The sequence below is a fragment of the Tenrec ecaudatus genome, chromosome 1 (genome assembly GCF_050624435.1).
Source record: "Tenrec ecaudatus isolate mTenEca1 chromosome 1, mTenEca1.hap1, whole genome shotgun sequence".
Lineage (NCBI taxonomy): Eukaryota > Metazoa > Chordata > Mammalia > Afrosoricida > Tenrecidae > Tenrec > Tenrec ecaudatus.
Genome location: NC_134530.1, coordinates 6,861,115 through 6,874,228, shown reverse-complemented (window position 1 = coordinate 6,874,228; position 13,114 = coordinate 6,861,115). Strand labels below are relative to the sequence as shown.

The window sequence follows — 13,114 nt, the reverse complement described above, 5'->3', positions numbered from 1 at the left end:
CACTCCCTGGAGAGACGGATGCCCCAGACCACGCCCACCATCCGAACCCGGGCACCTGGAGAAGGAGGTGGTACTTGAGCACTCGCTGCATGGGCACCATCAGCAGGTCCCGCAAGGTGAACCTCCCGTTGTTCGCCCGCTGAGAACACTCCTGAGAAGGGGTGAAGAAATGGGGTGAGGTTGGGGGCAGGTGATCTGGCTGCACCCCAGGCTGACCCCCAAAGCTGTGTGGATTCTTCTGAAAACCCAACATATCCTATCTCCGCCCCCAGGACCCGCATACAGCTGGAAAATAAAGAAGGAAGATTCCTAGTATAGATTGAATTATGTATCCCCAAACACACACACACACACACACACACACACACACACACTGCCATGTAGTTGATTACAGCAACTAGGGAACAGAGCAGAACTGTCTCTGGGTTTCCAAAGCTGTAAATCTTTATGGGAGAAGAAAGCCTAGTCTTTCTTCTGGAGAATGATTGGTGGTTTCGAACTACTGACCTTGCAGTTAGCAGCCCCACCCCCCAAAAAGAAATATGTGTTGTAAGTCCTCTGGTGGTGCAGCAGTTAAGCACATGACTGGCATTCGGAACCGACCCAACTGCTTTGCAGGAGGAAGACGGGCTGCCTGCGTCCCTAAAGACTGTCAGCCTTGGGAGCCCTGTGGACCAGCTCTACTCTGGCCTGGAGGCTGGCAGGCTTTCTAGGAATAGGATTTACTTTGCCGTGTTTGTTCAGTCACTTCTGCAATGGAAGAGGAGTGGGATAGGCACCAAAGCCGGGAAGCCTAGAAAGGGAAATGCTAATGCCATGTGGAAGAACCCCAAAAAGAAGCTGAGACCAGAATTTCCCTGGCACAGACTGAGTGAGCCTTCTCCTGGAGCCAGTGCCCGGCATTCAGACTTTTAACTCCAAAGTCTGAGAAAATACATTTCTGTTTCTGAAAGGCACCCCTGGAAATGTATCTGTGATAGGAACACTGGGAGGCTGAGACAGAGGCTGTAGGATGGGGTGGGGTGGGGGGGCAGGGATATTGCCCAGGGTAAAGACCCAGGACCAGCAGCTGAATGGGGCTGGAGAGGAGGAGAGGAGACGTGAGGCCTGGAGACCCCCTGCTGCCCAGAGCTGAGAGGGTAGGTGGTAGGGCACACAGGGGCCATTCATTTTTGTCCCTGCCCTGTCTGGGACTGCCGGTCGTGTTGCCACTGAGCATGCCACCCAGGGCTCAGCTCAGGTCAGGTCAGCTCTGCCTGGAGCCTGTGGGCATAGGGCAGGCTCAAACTGAAGCTGGGCCTCAGTGGCCTTGGGATTCAGCCCAGAGTGGGGTTCAGCACAAAGCTGGCGCTTATCCAGGGCTGGAGGCCGCCCAGAGTTGGGCCTCAGCCATGGCTGGGGATAAGCTGGGGGCGGGGCTTGGCCAGGATTAAAATCAGCCTTGAGTTGGGGCTCAAGCAGGGCTAGGGATCAGGCCAAAATTGGGGTTCAGCCAGGGATAGGAATCAGCTGAAGTTGGAGCTCAGCTGGAATTGGAACTCAACCCTGAGTGGGTCAGGATTCCACCCAAAGTTGAGGCTCAGCGTAAAGTTGGGGTCCAGTCTAAAATTAGAACTCAGCCAGGATTTTGTTCAGCCTAAAGTTGGGACTCAGCTGGGGATGCGGCTGAACTGGGTTGGGGCTCAGCCAGCGTAGGGGTCAGCCAAACATTGGGGCTCACACAGAGTTGGTGATCAATTGAGGTTGGGGATCAACTGGTACTGGAGATCTGCTGGGGCTGGAGCTCAGCCTAAAATTGGGGCTGAGACAAGGTTGAGGCTCAGCTAAGGCTGGGGATTAGCTGGAACTGAGCCCTTCATGGAGCTGGGGCCCAATCAAGGCTGAAATTCAACCCAAAGTTGAATCAGCTTGGCGTAAAGTTGGGGCATGGCCAGGTCTGGGGCTCAGCAGGGTTAGACTTCAGATGGCATTGGGGCTCAGCCCAGAGTTGGGGCTTTTCTAAGTTTGAGCCCAGGGTTGAGTTTAGCTGGAATTAGAGCTCAGCTCCAAGTGGGGCTCAGCCAGGGCAGGGGATCAGTCCATAGCTGGGGGTTACCCTAGAGCATCCAGTTGGGGACAGAGCTCAGCTCTGGGATTGGGTACCAACAGGGATGAGCCCTTAGTCTGGATAGGGGAGTCATTTCCCTCATACGGCTACCTCCCTCCCCAAACTTTCCCAGGACCCTGGTCAGGCTGCAGCCGGAAGCCCCGGCCGGCTCTAGCTCCTCACTGTCACCCTGGGGGCCCAGGAAGGAACAGGAGAACCCCCAACTGTGGCAAGAAACCCACCTGCAACTTCATCTGCACGTCCTCTCGGGCAGAGGCCACGCGGTCCAGGTGCTTGCTGGCCGACTCCACCTGGCTGCAGTAGCGGCCGTAGACAAGGAACCTGCAGGAAGAGAAGAGGCCGCCCAGTGATGGTAGCCAGAGCCAAGGTCAGGTCGACCTGGGTGTCAGTCCAGGCCCCAGCGCTTCCCAGCCTCCGTTTGTTTCCTCATCTGTCAGATGGTTGCTGGAGCCCTGTGGACACAATGCTTAAGCCCTGCTAACCGAGAGTTGGCAGTGGTTAGGAGGTAGAAAGGCCTGGCGATCTGCTCCCATCTAGATGGCCGCTTAGAGAAGCCCTAGCGGCCATTCCCCTCTGCCACACGGGCTTGCGCAGAGTCAGTGAGGACTGGACACCACCCGCCCACAACAACAGCAACACATACACACACACACACACACACACACACACACACACACACACACACACACACACATACAGGGTCAATGTCGCCTTAAACAAGCTCATGCCACTCTTAGCTGCATTCCTGGAGGGTCCTTTCTGCTTTGAGTCTGCTCCTTTTACCAACACATATTGGGCACATCGGATGTTACTATGCAGACTAAGGTGGGCCTAACCCGATCCACGCTACTTTCAAATGCCTCACATGCATGCGAAAGTTGGACAATGGACAAGGCAGACCATAGAGATGCCTGTGGATGGTGGGGCTGGTGAAGAATATTGAAAGGACAAACAAATCTGTCTTGGAAGAAGTATGCCCAGGCTGCTCCCCTGAAGCAAGGATGGCAAGGCATAGTCTCACGTATTTTGGACGTGTTGTCAGGAGAGACCAGTCCCTGGAGAAGGACAGCATGTCTGGTCAAGTGGAGGGACAAAGGGAAAAACGGAAGGCCTTGATGTGATGGGTGGACATGGTGGCTGCAACCAGGGGCTCGGGCATTCCAACTGTGCAGTGTTTCGTTCTGTTGTGCATTGGGTCGCTATGAGTCAGAACTGGCTCAATGCCACCTAACAACAACACTGAGCACCTACTGTGTGCTGGGCCCCGTGCGGAGCTCTTGATATATCTGTGCGTGTCATGCACAACCCAGTCCGAGAGGGAACATCCCTGTACCACCTGGGTTTTTTACAATTTTTTTTTAACTTGGGGTGAAAACATACACACTCCTATTTAAGACTTTTTTTTTTTTTTAACTCATACGGTTTGGGTGATGTGATTCTTAAGGGCTGGGCTGTTAACCACCAGATGAGCAGTTCAAAACCTCTAGGTGCAAGGTGGGAGAAAGATAAGACTTTCTACTCCCATAAACAGTTACAGTTTCAGAAACCCACGGGGCAGGTGTGCCCTGCCCTATAGGGTCACTATGAGTCCGCATCGACTCAATGGCAGCAGAGTTAGATTTGGGCTTTTGTTCACATTGTGTCGGCATTCTTGCTGTTTCTGCTTGTGGGAGTTATGGAAGTTCATGTCAACTTGATATATAAAAGTGTAGGGGTGGCATCCAGCCTGTCAATCAGGTCACAGCCTGATGGGACCTCCTTGTGGGTGTGACCTTCTCATAGGAGGGTCCGTGAAAACTCCATCCCTCTCTCTCTGCCTTTACCTTCCTGCTGGCTGACCCTGATGGCAGCCAAGAGCCTGGAGATGCATCCACCGCCACTGGATCCACAAGACTTTTTACCCACCGGCCTGTGCTATCCCTCCATTCGGCATCATTGCATGTGGCTTTGTGAGTCTGAAGAGGGACTCGTGAACTAGTAGCAGACTCATGGAGTTCAGTTAGACTGGGCTGGTATGTTTTCTGGGTGTACAATCACTTCTTGATATAAAGCTCTTTCTTACACATATAGGGGCATCACTGAATGTGTTTCTCTAGTCAACCAAGCCCAACACACTGCTCTTCCTGTTTCACGCACCCATTCATTTAGACTCGCTGCCCTATGAATTAAGCAGCCTGGTGGTGCAGCAAGTTAAGTGCTGGACGACAGAACAGGCCATGGTTTGAACCTGCCAGCTACTCCGGGCGAGGAAGATGAAGCAGTCTGCTTCCCTAAAGATTTACAACCTTGGAAACCAACAGGGACAGTTCTACTCTGACCTATGGGATCACCTTGACAGCCGTGGTTTGGTCTGGCCCCTAAATTTCTCATCTATGTGCTAGTATTCTGGTAATGCTGGATCAATTTGTTTGTTTGTTTGTTTGTTTGTTTGTTAGAAGATGTCTTCGGAGACTCATTTCATTTCAAAGTCTGAAGAGTATCCAAGGCAAGTCTCAGGAGTTTGTCCTACCTCAATGGGCCCAGTAAGTCTGGTTTCTTGGAGAATTTGAACTTCCATTCCACCTATTCTTGCTTTCTACCAGAATCTATGTAGTGTCATTCCATAATGATAGCCAGACACCATCCAGTTCTTCTAGTCTCGTGGTAGAGGAAGCAGGGGTTCGTGGAGGCTGTAAGTCTTGTGGTCCAGCTGATTCTCTGGTTTTTGGGTTTCCTTCTTCCTCCAGACAAAAAAAGAGACCCCTTGCTGTGTCTCGAGTGGCTTCAGGCAGGTGTTTAAGACTCGAGACCCCACTCACTGAACTGGACAACAAGAACAAACCCTGGAAAGACAGCATGTTGTGGACAGCGTGGCTAATCGACCTCATGAACAGCTGCTTGTTTTGCCATCAGACCAGAATAACTGGCTGCTCCCTGTCCGCTCTTACTGAACACTTGATAAGAAGAGTCTAGACAAGAATTTCTGAATAAAAGGGGGATGTGTAAAACATATATTCAAAGGCTCATGAAATCCAGACTTTCCGGAACTACAGAGGCTGGGTAAACCCCTGAAACGATTGCCCTGAGAGCATCTTCAAACCTTCAACCAATAAAAATCCCCTGAAATTGTCACAAAAGCACACGATAGTTTGGCTTCAGTTGCAAAGAGACTATCTACCTTGAGCATTGTGCTTTTTTTTTTTTTAAGATCTAGATATACAGGATCGAACTGACAACAGCAACCCACAAGTTTGGATAAGAAAACTTTGGTAGTAAGGAAGCTTGTTAAGGAGGAAGCCTCATTCGGGGACACGGGGATGAGAGCGGATGGCACAACTCAAAGAATGCAGTCAGTGTCGCTGAATCCTAGAGAGAAACGGGACAGCCTTGTTCTGTGCCGATCTCCCTCGTTTTCCACCTTTGACAGGTGCAGTCTTACCACTTCTCTGTCTCTCATTCTAATGGAGGATGTTTGAGCTTTCTTTCCCTCATGGATTTCTGCCTGACACAGGCTCCGGCTTTCACAGCATGTGTAGCAAATGTTGAATCGGGGTGTGTGTGTGTGTGTGTGTGTGTGTGTGTACACTACTGTGCATCATAAAGCACATATATATAGGCAGTAAATCAAGTAAGCATTGTTTCTTCCCCAAAATGACAATGATCGCCATTGTTTTTCCCCAGCTCCTCAAACTTCTCTCCTACTGGACTTCTCTACTGGAGAGTGAAGTATCAAGTGATAGGGCGTGGCCCATAAAACAAAATGCGACTGTGGGGATCAAAAAGGCAAAGTGGCAACCCGGATATCATCCCACTCGACAGGATTGTCCCTCCGGACCATCCATCACCCTCCAAAGGGAAAGAACTAGTCCCAGAAGCTGTGTGTCCCATGTGGATCCTTCACACGAGGAAGCCAGCGAGGGTGAGGAACTTCCCAGGGACACACAGCTCACATGTGGTTGAGCTGGGAACCGAACCAGAGACAGGCAGCCCCTTGCCTGTGAGCACGCAGCACACCGTCATCCTCCCCATCCAGAGGCCTCGGAGGACAAGGTCTCTGGAACACCCAGCGTAGGTTGGAGCAGGGGTCTCACCTCTCCTTGTACTTGAGAAAGACCTGATAGAGGCTGGACGTGCTGGAAGTGGCCAGGGATTCCTTCATCTCCTTCAGAAACTGGGTGTGCACTTGAAGCAGGTCCTGGAGGGAGGGGGGAATCAGGGCTGCATCCAGGGGGCTGGGATCCAGCAGGCAAGACAAAGAAGGGGCCATCCATCTACCTACCTGGTGTCCCTCCCTGCCCCCCAAACATGTCAATAAAACTGTACTCTTTTTTTAAGATAAAGATTTTTCATGCCAAAAGAAACAGACTTTGATCACATCACCGTGAATGAGGGGGAGTGCGTGATGGGGACCCAATGCCCACCTGTAGACAGCTGGACATCCCTTGCAAAGGGCTAGTGGGGAGGAGATGAGTCACTCGGGGTTCAGAGTAGCAACAATGAAACTCAAAACCTTCCTCTAGTTCTTAAACGCTTCCTCCCCTCCAAATTCTCATGATCCCAATTCTACCTTGCGGACCTGGTTAGACCAGAGGATGCACAGCGGTGCAGTAGGGATCTGGAAACACAGGGAATCTAGGACGGATGAACCCCTCAGGACCAGCGGTGAGAGTGGCGACACCGGGATGGAAGGGGGTGTAGAAAGGGAGAATCAATCTGGGGGAGCTACATGTAACCTCCTCTCTGGGGGATGGGCAACAGGAAGGTGGGTGAGGGGAGACCCGGACAGTGTAAGATAAAATAATAATTTATAAACTATTAAGGGTTCATGAGGGAGGGGTAGCGGGGAGGGAGGGGGAGGGAAAAAAGAAAACAAGCTGATTCCAGGAACCCAAGTGGAAGGTGAATTTTGAGAATGATGAGGGCAACGAATGTATAGGGGTGCTTTACTCAATTGATGTGTGTATGGATTGTGATAAGAGTTGTATGAGCCCCAATAAAATGATTTATTTAAAAAAGAAGAAGAAGAAAGAAACAGACTTTGGATGTGAAGGAAAGAGACCGTTAGGGGGCAGACAGGTATTAACATGGGTGACCGGGAAGATAGTATTCCACAAGAGGGAGAAGAGTAATTCGGGGTGAAGGGGAGGCAGCGCAAGCTATTGCAGGGTTTGATAAGTCATTCTAAGTTGTTGAACACGAAATTATCTGAAATGTAAACCCCCACCTAAATCACAATGAAAAGTTTAAAAAGTGTGGGGGGGCAGGTTAACAGCCTGGGAAACCAGGGTAACTATGCATTGGAATCTACTTGATGAGGGGGAGATACCGGTGAAGGGAGTCACCCGTGGCACAAACCATTGACTGCCTGAGTACGAACGCCCGGTTGGCAGTGGGAGGCCACTCAGAGGCACCTTGGAAGAAAGTCCTGGCTTCCACCAGGAGGTGCTGCTGCAGACAAGCCTGGCAATCCGTGTCTGAAAGGTGACAGCCTTGGAAACGCCATGGAGTGGCATTCTCCTCTGACACACGCGGGGTCACCATGAGTCGGAATCGACTGGCAGGCCTGTGGACATGGCCCCGTTGGAAAACAGAGCTTTCTGTGCGGTGTTCCTGAGGGTGGGCCTTGAGCCTACTTTTATCTGCGAGCAGAGTAGGCACAGACCCAAGTGGGCACTGGGGGAGACACAGCTATGTGAGGGCCGCCAAGGAACATCGGGGTTACAGGCCCTGAAACAGGAGAATTCCCAAGAACTGACCGAGGGAGCGCCTCCCCCTGACACCCTGAATCTAGACTTGGAGCCTCCTAAACTGTTCTTCAGAAGAGACAAGACCAGAGGGCTCCTTTGAGGCAAGGATGGAGAGACTTCATCTCAAGTCCTTTGGATGTGTTGTCCGGAGAGACCAGTCCCCGGAGAAGGACATCGTGCTTGGGAAAGTAGCAGGGCAGCGAAAGAGAGGAAGGCCCTCGATGAGTTGGATGGACACCGTGGCTGCAGTAATGGGCTCAGACATAAGAACAATTGTGAGTAGTGTTTCCTTCGGTTACACATCGGGTCGCTGTGAGTCGGAACCGACCGGCAGCACCTGACAACCGCAACAAGCTGTTCTTGAAAGCCAGGTTTCTGTTCCTTCAAGCCTCCTGCTTGTGGTATTTTTGTGTGTTGAATAGAACTGTGCTCCACGGGGTTTCCAAGGCTGTGACCTTCCGGACGCAGATTGCCAGGCTTGTCTGCAGCGGCACTTCACAGGAGATTTGAGCCCCTGACCTTTCAGCCAGTAGTCAAGCGCTTAGCCTTTTGAGCCACCTAGAGATTCTGCTACTCCTGTGACAGCTGCCCTATCAAACTGAGATGCCACGTTATGTCATTCAACTGATGCCCGCCCCCACCCCACCCCATACACACACACTCCAGGGCCAGATGGCGCTGGTGGAAGGCCCTCGTCTTGGCAGAGACAAGGACCATGGTCCAGGAGGGGGCTCACCTCGATGTTGGTAAAGATGGCCTCGATGTCCTGAGGCTTGAGGAACCGCTGCAGGGGCTTCATGAAGTGCTGCAGGGCAGGGAGGGGGTAGGGGTGAGAGCAGGAGGGATCCCTTCCCTCCAGTTCAGCCCCGGGTGCAAGGATCAAGGAACAAAGACAGACAGAAAGAAGACAAAGAGAGATAGAGGAGGCTCCTACAAAAATGTGTACCCTGCTCTTCATTTCCCTAAGAGTCACATCGCCATGAAGTGTAAGCAGCCCACGTTCCAACAGCAGGCGGACAGATGAACAAAATGCAGAACTCACACACAAGGGGCTATGGCTTTGCCATGAAAAGGGGAATGGAAGGCTGGCACAGAGTGCGGCGTGGATGAACCTTGGGGCCATGACCCCGAGGGAAAAAAGTCATAGGCACAGGACAAATACTGCATGGGTCTGTTTACAAGGAAGAACCAGCACAGGCAATCCACAGTGACAGGAAGTGGAGTAGGGGTTGCCTAGGGACTGGAAGGGAAGCTCACAGGTGAGTTGCTCCGAATGGGCGTGTGGGATTTCTTTTCCAAAACACTCACTGCCATCGAGTCGGTTCTGACTCAGAGGGGTGATGAAAATGTTCTGGAAAGAGATCATCCACTTTGTGAATGATACTAAGCAGCCTTGGGAAAAATACTTTTATAAGAGTGGCACAGAGAAAGAGTGAATTGTCTCACTCAATAAAACGATCTCAATGAAATGGTTTTACCAGGGGCCCTGATGATGTGGATGCACTCAGCTGCTACCAAGAGATTCCGGGTTCAAACCCACCTGGGGGGGGGGGGAGGTTCACAAGAGACACACTGCCCTGTGAAGGTTGTTGTGCACTGTGCAGGCGATCTTGACTCACAGCGGGCCTGTCGAACAGAGTAGAACTGCCCCCATGAGGTTCCCTGGGCTAAACCTTCCATTGCCAGGGTTTTTTCTCCCACAGATGTGCTGGTGGGTTAAACGATGGGTCTTCCTATTAGCAGACAAGCGCTTAACCAGTGAGCTACCAGGGCTCGTCCCCATAAAGATGACAGCCTAGGCACCCCGCAGGGGCAGTTCTGCTCTGTCTGGTGACACGTGGGGTTGCTGCGAGTGGGAATCAGCTCGAGGGCCCCAACCACAAAGTGTTAAACAGTGTGGTGGAGAGAAGAAAGAGGGGCGATGGGAGAGCCCAAAGCAGAGACAAACAGGAGGATGGAGTGAAGACACAGTCAGAGAGAAAGACAGGGATCGAGAGGCATGGAGGGACAGAAAGACCAGCAGAGGGGAAAGGGGAGAGGCCCAGGGGGAAACAGACAGAATCAAAAACCGAGACTGGAGGAAGGATCAAGGGGGAAAGTCACAGGGAAAAGACAAAGACCCAGAGACATAAAGTAACGGGCACGGGAGGATGGTCTACTGGGCACAGGAGGGCCCTCTCAGCATGCTGAGGTAGGCAGACAGACAGACAGAGACCCAAAGAGAGAAACGAAGACCAGTAGGCAGACAGACAAACAATCAGGTAGGCAGGCATCTAAGCAGGCAGACAGACAAGCAGGCAGGCAGGCAGGCAGACAGATAGGCAGGCAGGCAGACAGGCAGGCAGACCTGCAGGCAGGGAGACAGACAGACAGACAGGCAGGCAGCAGGCAGGGGAAGGTGCCTACCTGCTGGATGGAGCCCAGCGTGTCCGTGTACTTCTCCTCCGTCTGCTGGATCTCCCGCAGGCAGCAGCAGCGTTTGTCGTACTCGGTCATCTTGGGCTGAGGGGACGGAGAGGCCAGTGAGGGGGTCCTAAGCCATGCCCCCCACCTCACCCCGCCCTCCCGGGCCCCCGGGACCACCACCCGCCCTCCCAGGTCCCCAGGACCACCACCCGCACCGGCATGGCCCCCGGGACCACCACCCGCACCGGCATGGCCACCGGCTCTGAGCGCATGAGGTCCTCGTAGATCTCGTCACCCTCGGCCTCCTCGTTCTCCACGCAGTCGTACAGGTCCTCGTCCTCCTCCACCGTGTCACTGCGGGGCACCACGTTGGGGCGACCACGGCCTTGGCCAGGATCCACTCGGGACCCCCAAAGTCAATGCCCCATCCCCTCAGGTCCCAGGGCAGGGCCTTGTTTCCTCAGACCCCAGGGCAGGGCCCATGTCCCAGTCAGACTCTTCTACCAGAGCCGTGCCCTCCCCGCTCCCGGCTCAGACCCACAGTCAGGGCCTGCCTCCCTTCCCTCTCAGACCACAGGGCAGTGCTTATGCAGCCCACCTCACACACCCCCAGAGGCCCCCCACTCACTCGATCTGGTCTGACAAGCCATTGTAGATATCTTCATCACCCACACTCTCCTCCTCGGTGGGGAAGGGCCTGGGGGGCCAGTATGGGGTGAGTCAGAACCTGGGGACCACGTGGGGGTGGGGCTTCAGGGGGACAGGGGTTGTTGGCATGAGTACTCACATGATGCCCTTGCTCTGGGCGATCGGGGTCCAGGACAGAGCGGACAGGGTGTAGATGACCTGGGATATAACAGAAGGCAGTGGCTGAGGCCCATCCTGGACATCAGCTCCCACTTGCCCCTGTGACCCTTCACATTCACCAGGGGGAGTTGGCGGGAACATGGGACAGAGGTCACAAGCCAGTGGAGAAGCAGGGACCAGAGTCCTGGTCTGGCTCCTCTGAGCTCTGTCCTCTCCACTATGTCCCTTAGCTAGTCCAGCAAAGACTTCGCGGGCATGAATAGACACCCAATCATTTGTGCTTTCTGCACCCACCTTCCCGAAATCCTGCACATCGAAGAGGTCAAAGGCCTCGAAGAGCTCGCTCCGCTTGAGGCCGAACTTCTCATAGCAGGTAGACAGGAAAGTGCGGATATTCTTAAGGCACAGGAACTGTGGTGAAAAAGGGAGAGAAAATGAGGTGACAAGGTAAGGTTAGGGTGGGACGTCAGGGGCAGGGGAGAAACAGACTCCAAGCCTGGCTTGGGGATTGGCACAGAGCGGGCCACAGGGAGGGTTCCTTCCAAGGAAACCTCACCCCCTGCTGGGAAAGATCCCACTACAACTGAAGCTAGATCAAGCTGTACCTGAAGCTGTTTCTTGACCCTGACCTTTCCTTTTTCTTCTTCTTTAAAATGATCAACCAGTCAATATTTAAATATTCCAGACTAGTGACTGGTCAGGAGAGGTCAGTGCCTGGAGGACATCAGGAGCGGCAGAGTCAAGGGGCAGTGAAAAAGAGGAAGACCATCAACAAGACAGATTAACACAGGGGCTGCCACCACAGGCTCAGTCACAAGCACGATTGGGAGGCTGGCACAGGACCAGGCGGTGTTCTGTTCTGTTGTGCAGAGTCGCGATGAGTGGGAACCACCTAACCACAGCATTGACAAAAGTCAAAGCAGGTGAAAGTGACCACCAGCCGTGTTGCCAATGCCCCCAGGGTGGCACAAATGAGCCTGAGCTGCTCACTGAAAGGCTGGCAGCTTGAGGGCACCCAGAGGCGCCTTGGAAGAAAGGCCTGGTGATCTGCTGCAGAAATGCCAGCCATTGAAAGCCCTACTCTGACACCAGGAGCCAGAATCGACTTGACGGCAAGTGGTTTGGGTTGTTTTTGTCTTTAAAGCCACTTACAGGTGCACATCTCAGGGGCATTTGCTACATTTAGTTCATCACAAAGCTGGGCAGCCAAAACCTATCTCTGTCTTGTTCCAAGAAATTCTCACCACCCTGAAAAAGAACCCCACACTCATTCCCAACCACTTCCAATGGTCCTCAGCCACTCATCTGCTCCAAACAAAACCAAACTCACTGCCATGAAGTCAATACCGACTCACAGAGACCCCATAGGAGAGGTTAGAACTGCCCCTGGGGGGTTCTGAGACTGGAGTAGAAAGCCTCATCTTTCTCCTGAGGAGCGGCTGGTGGCTTTAAACTGCTGACCTTGCAATTAGCAGCCCAGTGACTAACCAGCGCTCCCAGTCTGCTCCAACCGATGGATGAAGAAGCAAATGTGGTCCATCCCTACAATGGGCGTTATCATAAAGCCTAAAAAAGCCAGGAAAGGTGTGTGTGTCAGGGTTGCATCCTTTCACCGCACTTACACATGTGCAAATAATCCAAGAAGCTGCACTCTGGGAGAAGAATTGGCATCAGAATGGGAGGAAGACTCGATCAGAACCTGCGATCTGTAGATGATACAACCTTGCTTGCTGAAATCAAACAGTCCTTGAAGCACTTAATGATGTAGGTCAGAGACGACAGACTTCTGTATGGATTATCCCTCAACACAGAGAGAACAGAAATCTCTACCACTGGGCCGGTAGGCAACATCACGCTACACAGAGAAGAGACGGAAATTGTCAAAGACCTCCATTTAATTGGATCCACAATCAGCAGCCCAGGAGCAGCCCTCACTGAGAAATCAAAGGCTGCACCATCGCACTGGGCTAATCTGCTGCACCAGACCCCTGGAACACATTCAAAAAGCAAAGATGTCGCTTTGGAGACCGCGGTGAGCCTGAGCCAGCATGATTTTCAATCATTTTAC

At 52.8% G+C, this 13,114-nt stretch overlaps 1 protein-coding gene across 3 annotated transcripts in view; it reads right to left on the bottom strand.

Moving 5' to 3' along the window:
- VAV1 (vav guanine nucleotide exchange factor 1) overlaps window positions 1-13,114 on the bottom strand; it is an 84,020-nt gene that overhangs the window by 27,836 nt on the left and 43,070 nt on the right. For 2 of the 3 annotated variants that reach the window (XM_075535777.1, XM_075535787.1), the window contains exons 2-10: window positions 11,341-11,457; window positions 11,027-11,085; window positions 10,868-10,936; window positions 10,485-10,593; window positions 10,240-10,335; window positions 8,570-8,638; window positions 6,178-6,281; window positions 2,329-2,428; window positions 56-151 (exon numbers count right to left, since the gene is read on the bottom strand). In XM_075535777.1, the coding sequence (XP_075391892.1) occupies window positions 56-151; window positions 2,329-2,428; window positions 6,178-6,281; window positions 8,570-8,638; window positions 10,240-10,335; window positions 10,485-10,593; window positions 10,868-10,936; window positions 11,027-11,085; window positions 11,341-11,457 (819 nt within the window). The remainder of the gene's footprint in view (window positions 1-55; window positions 152-2,328; window positions 2,429-6,177; window positions 6,282-8,569; window positions 8,639-10,239; window positions 10,336-10,484; window positions 10,594-10,867; window positions 10,937-11,026; window positions 11,086-11,340; window positions 11,458-13,114) is intronic. The other variant, XM_075535792.1, reaches the window with a different exon arrangement.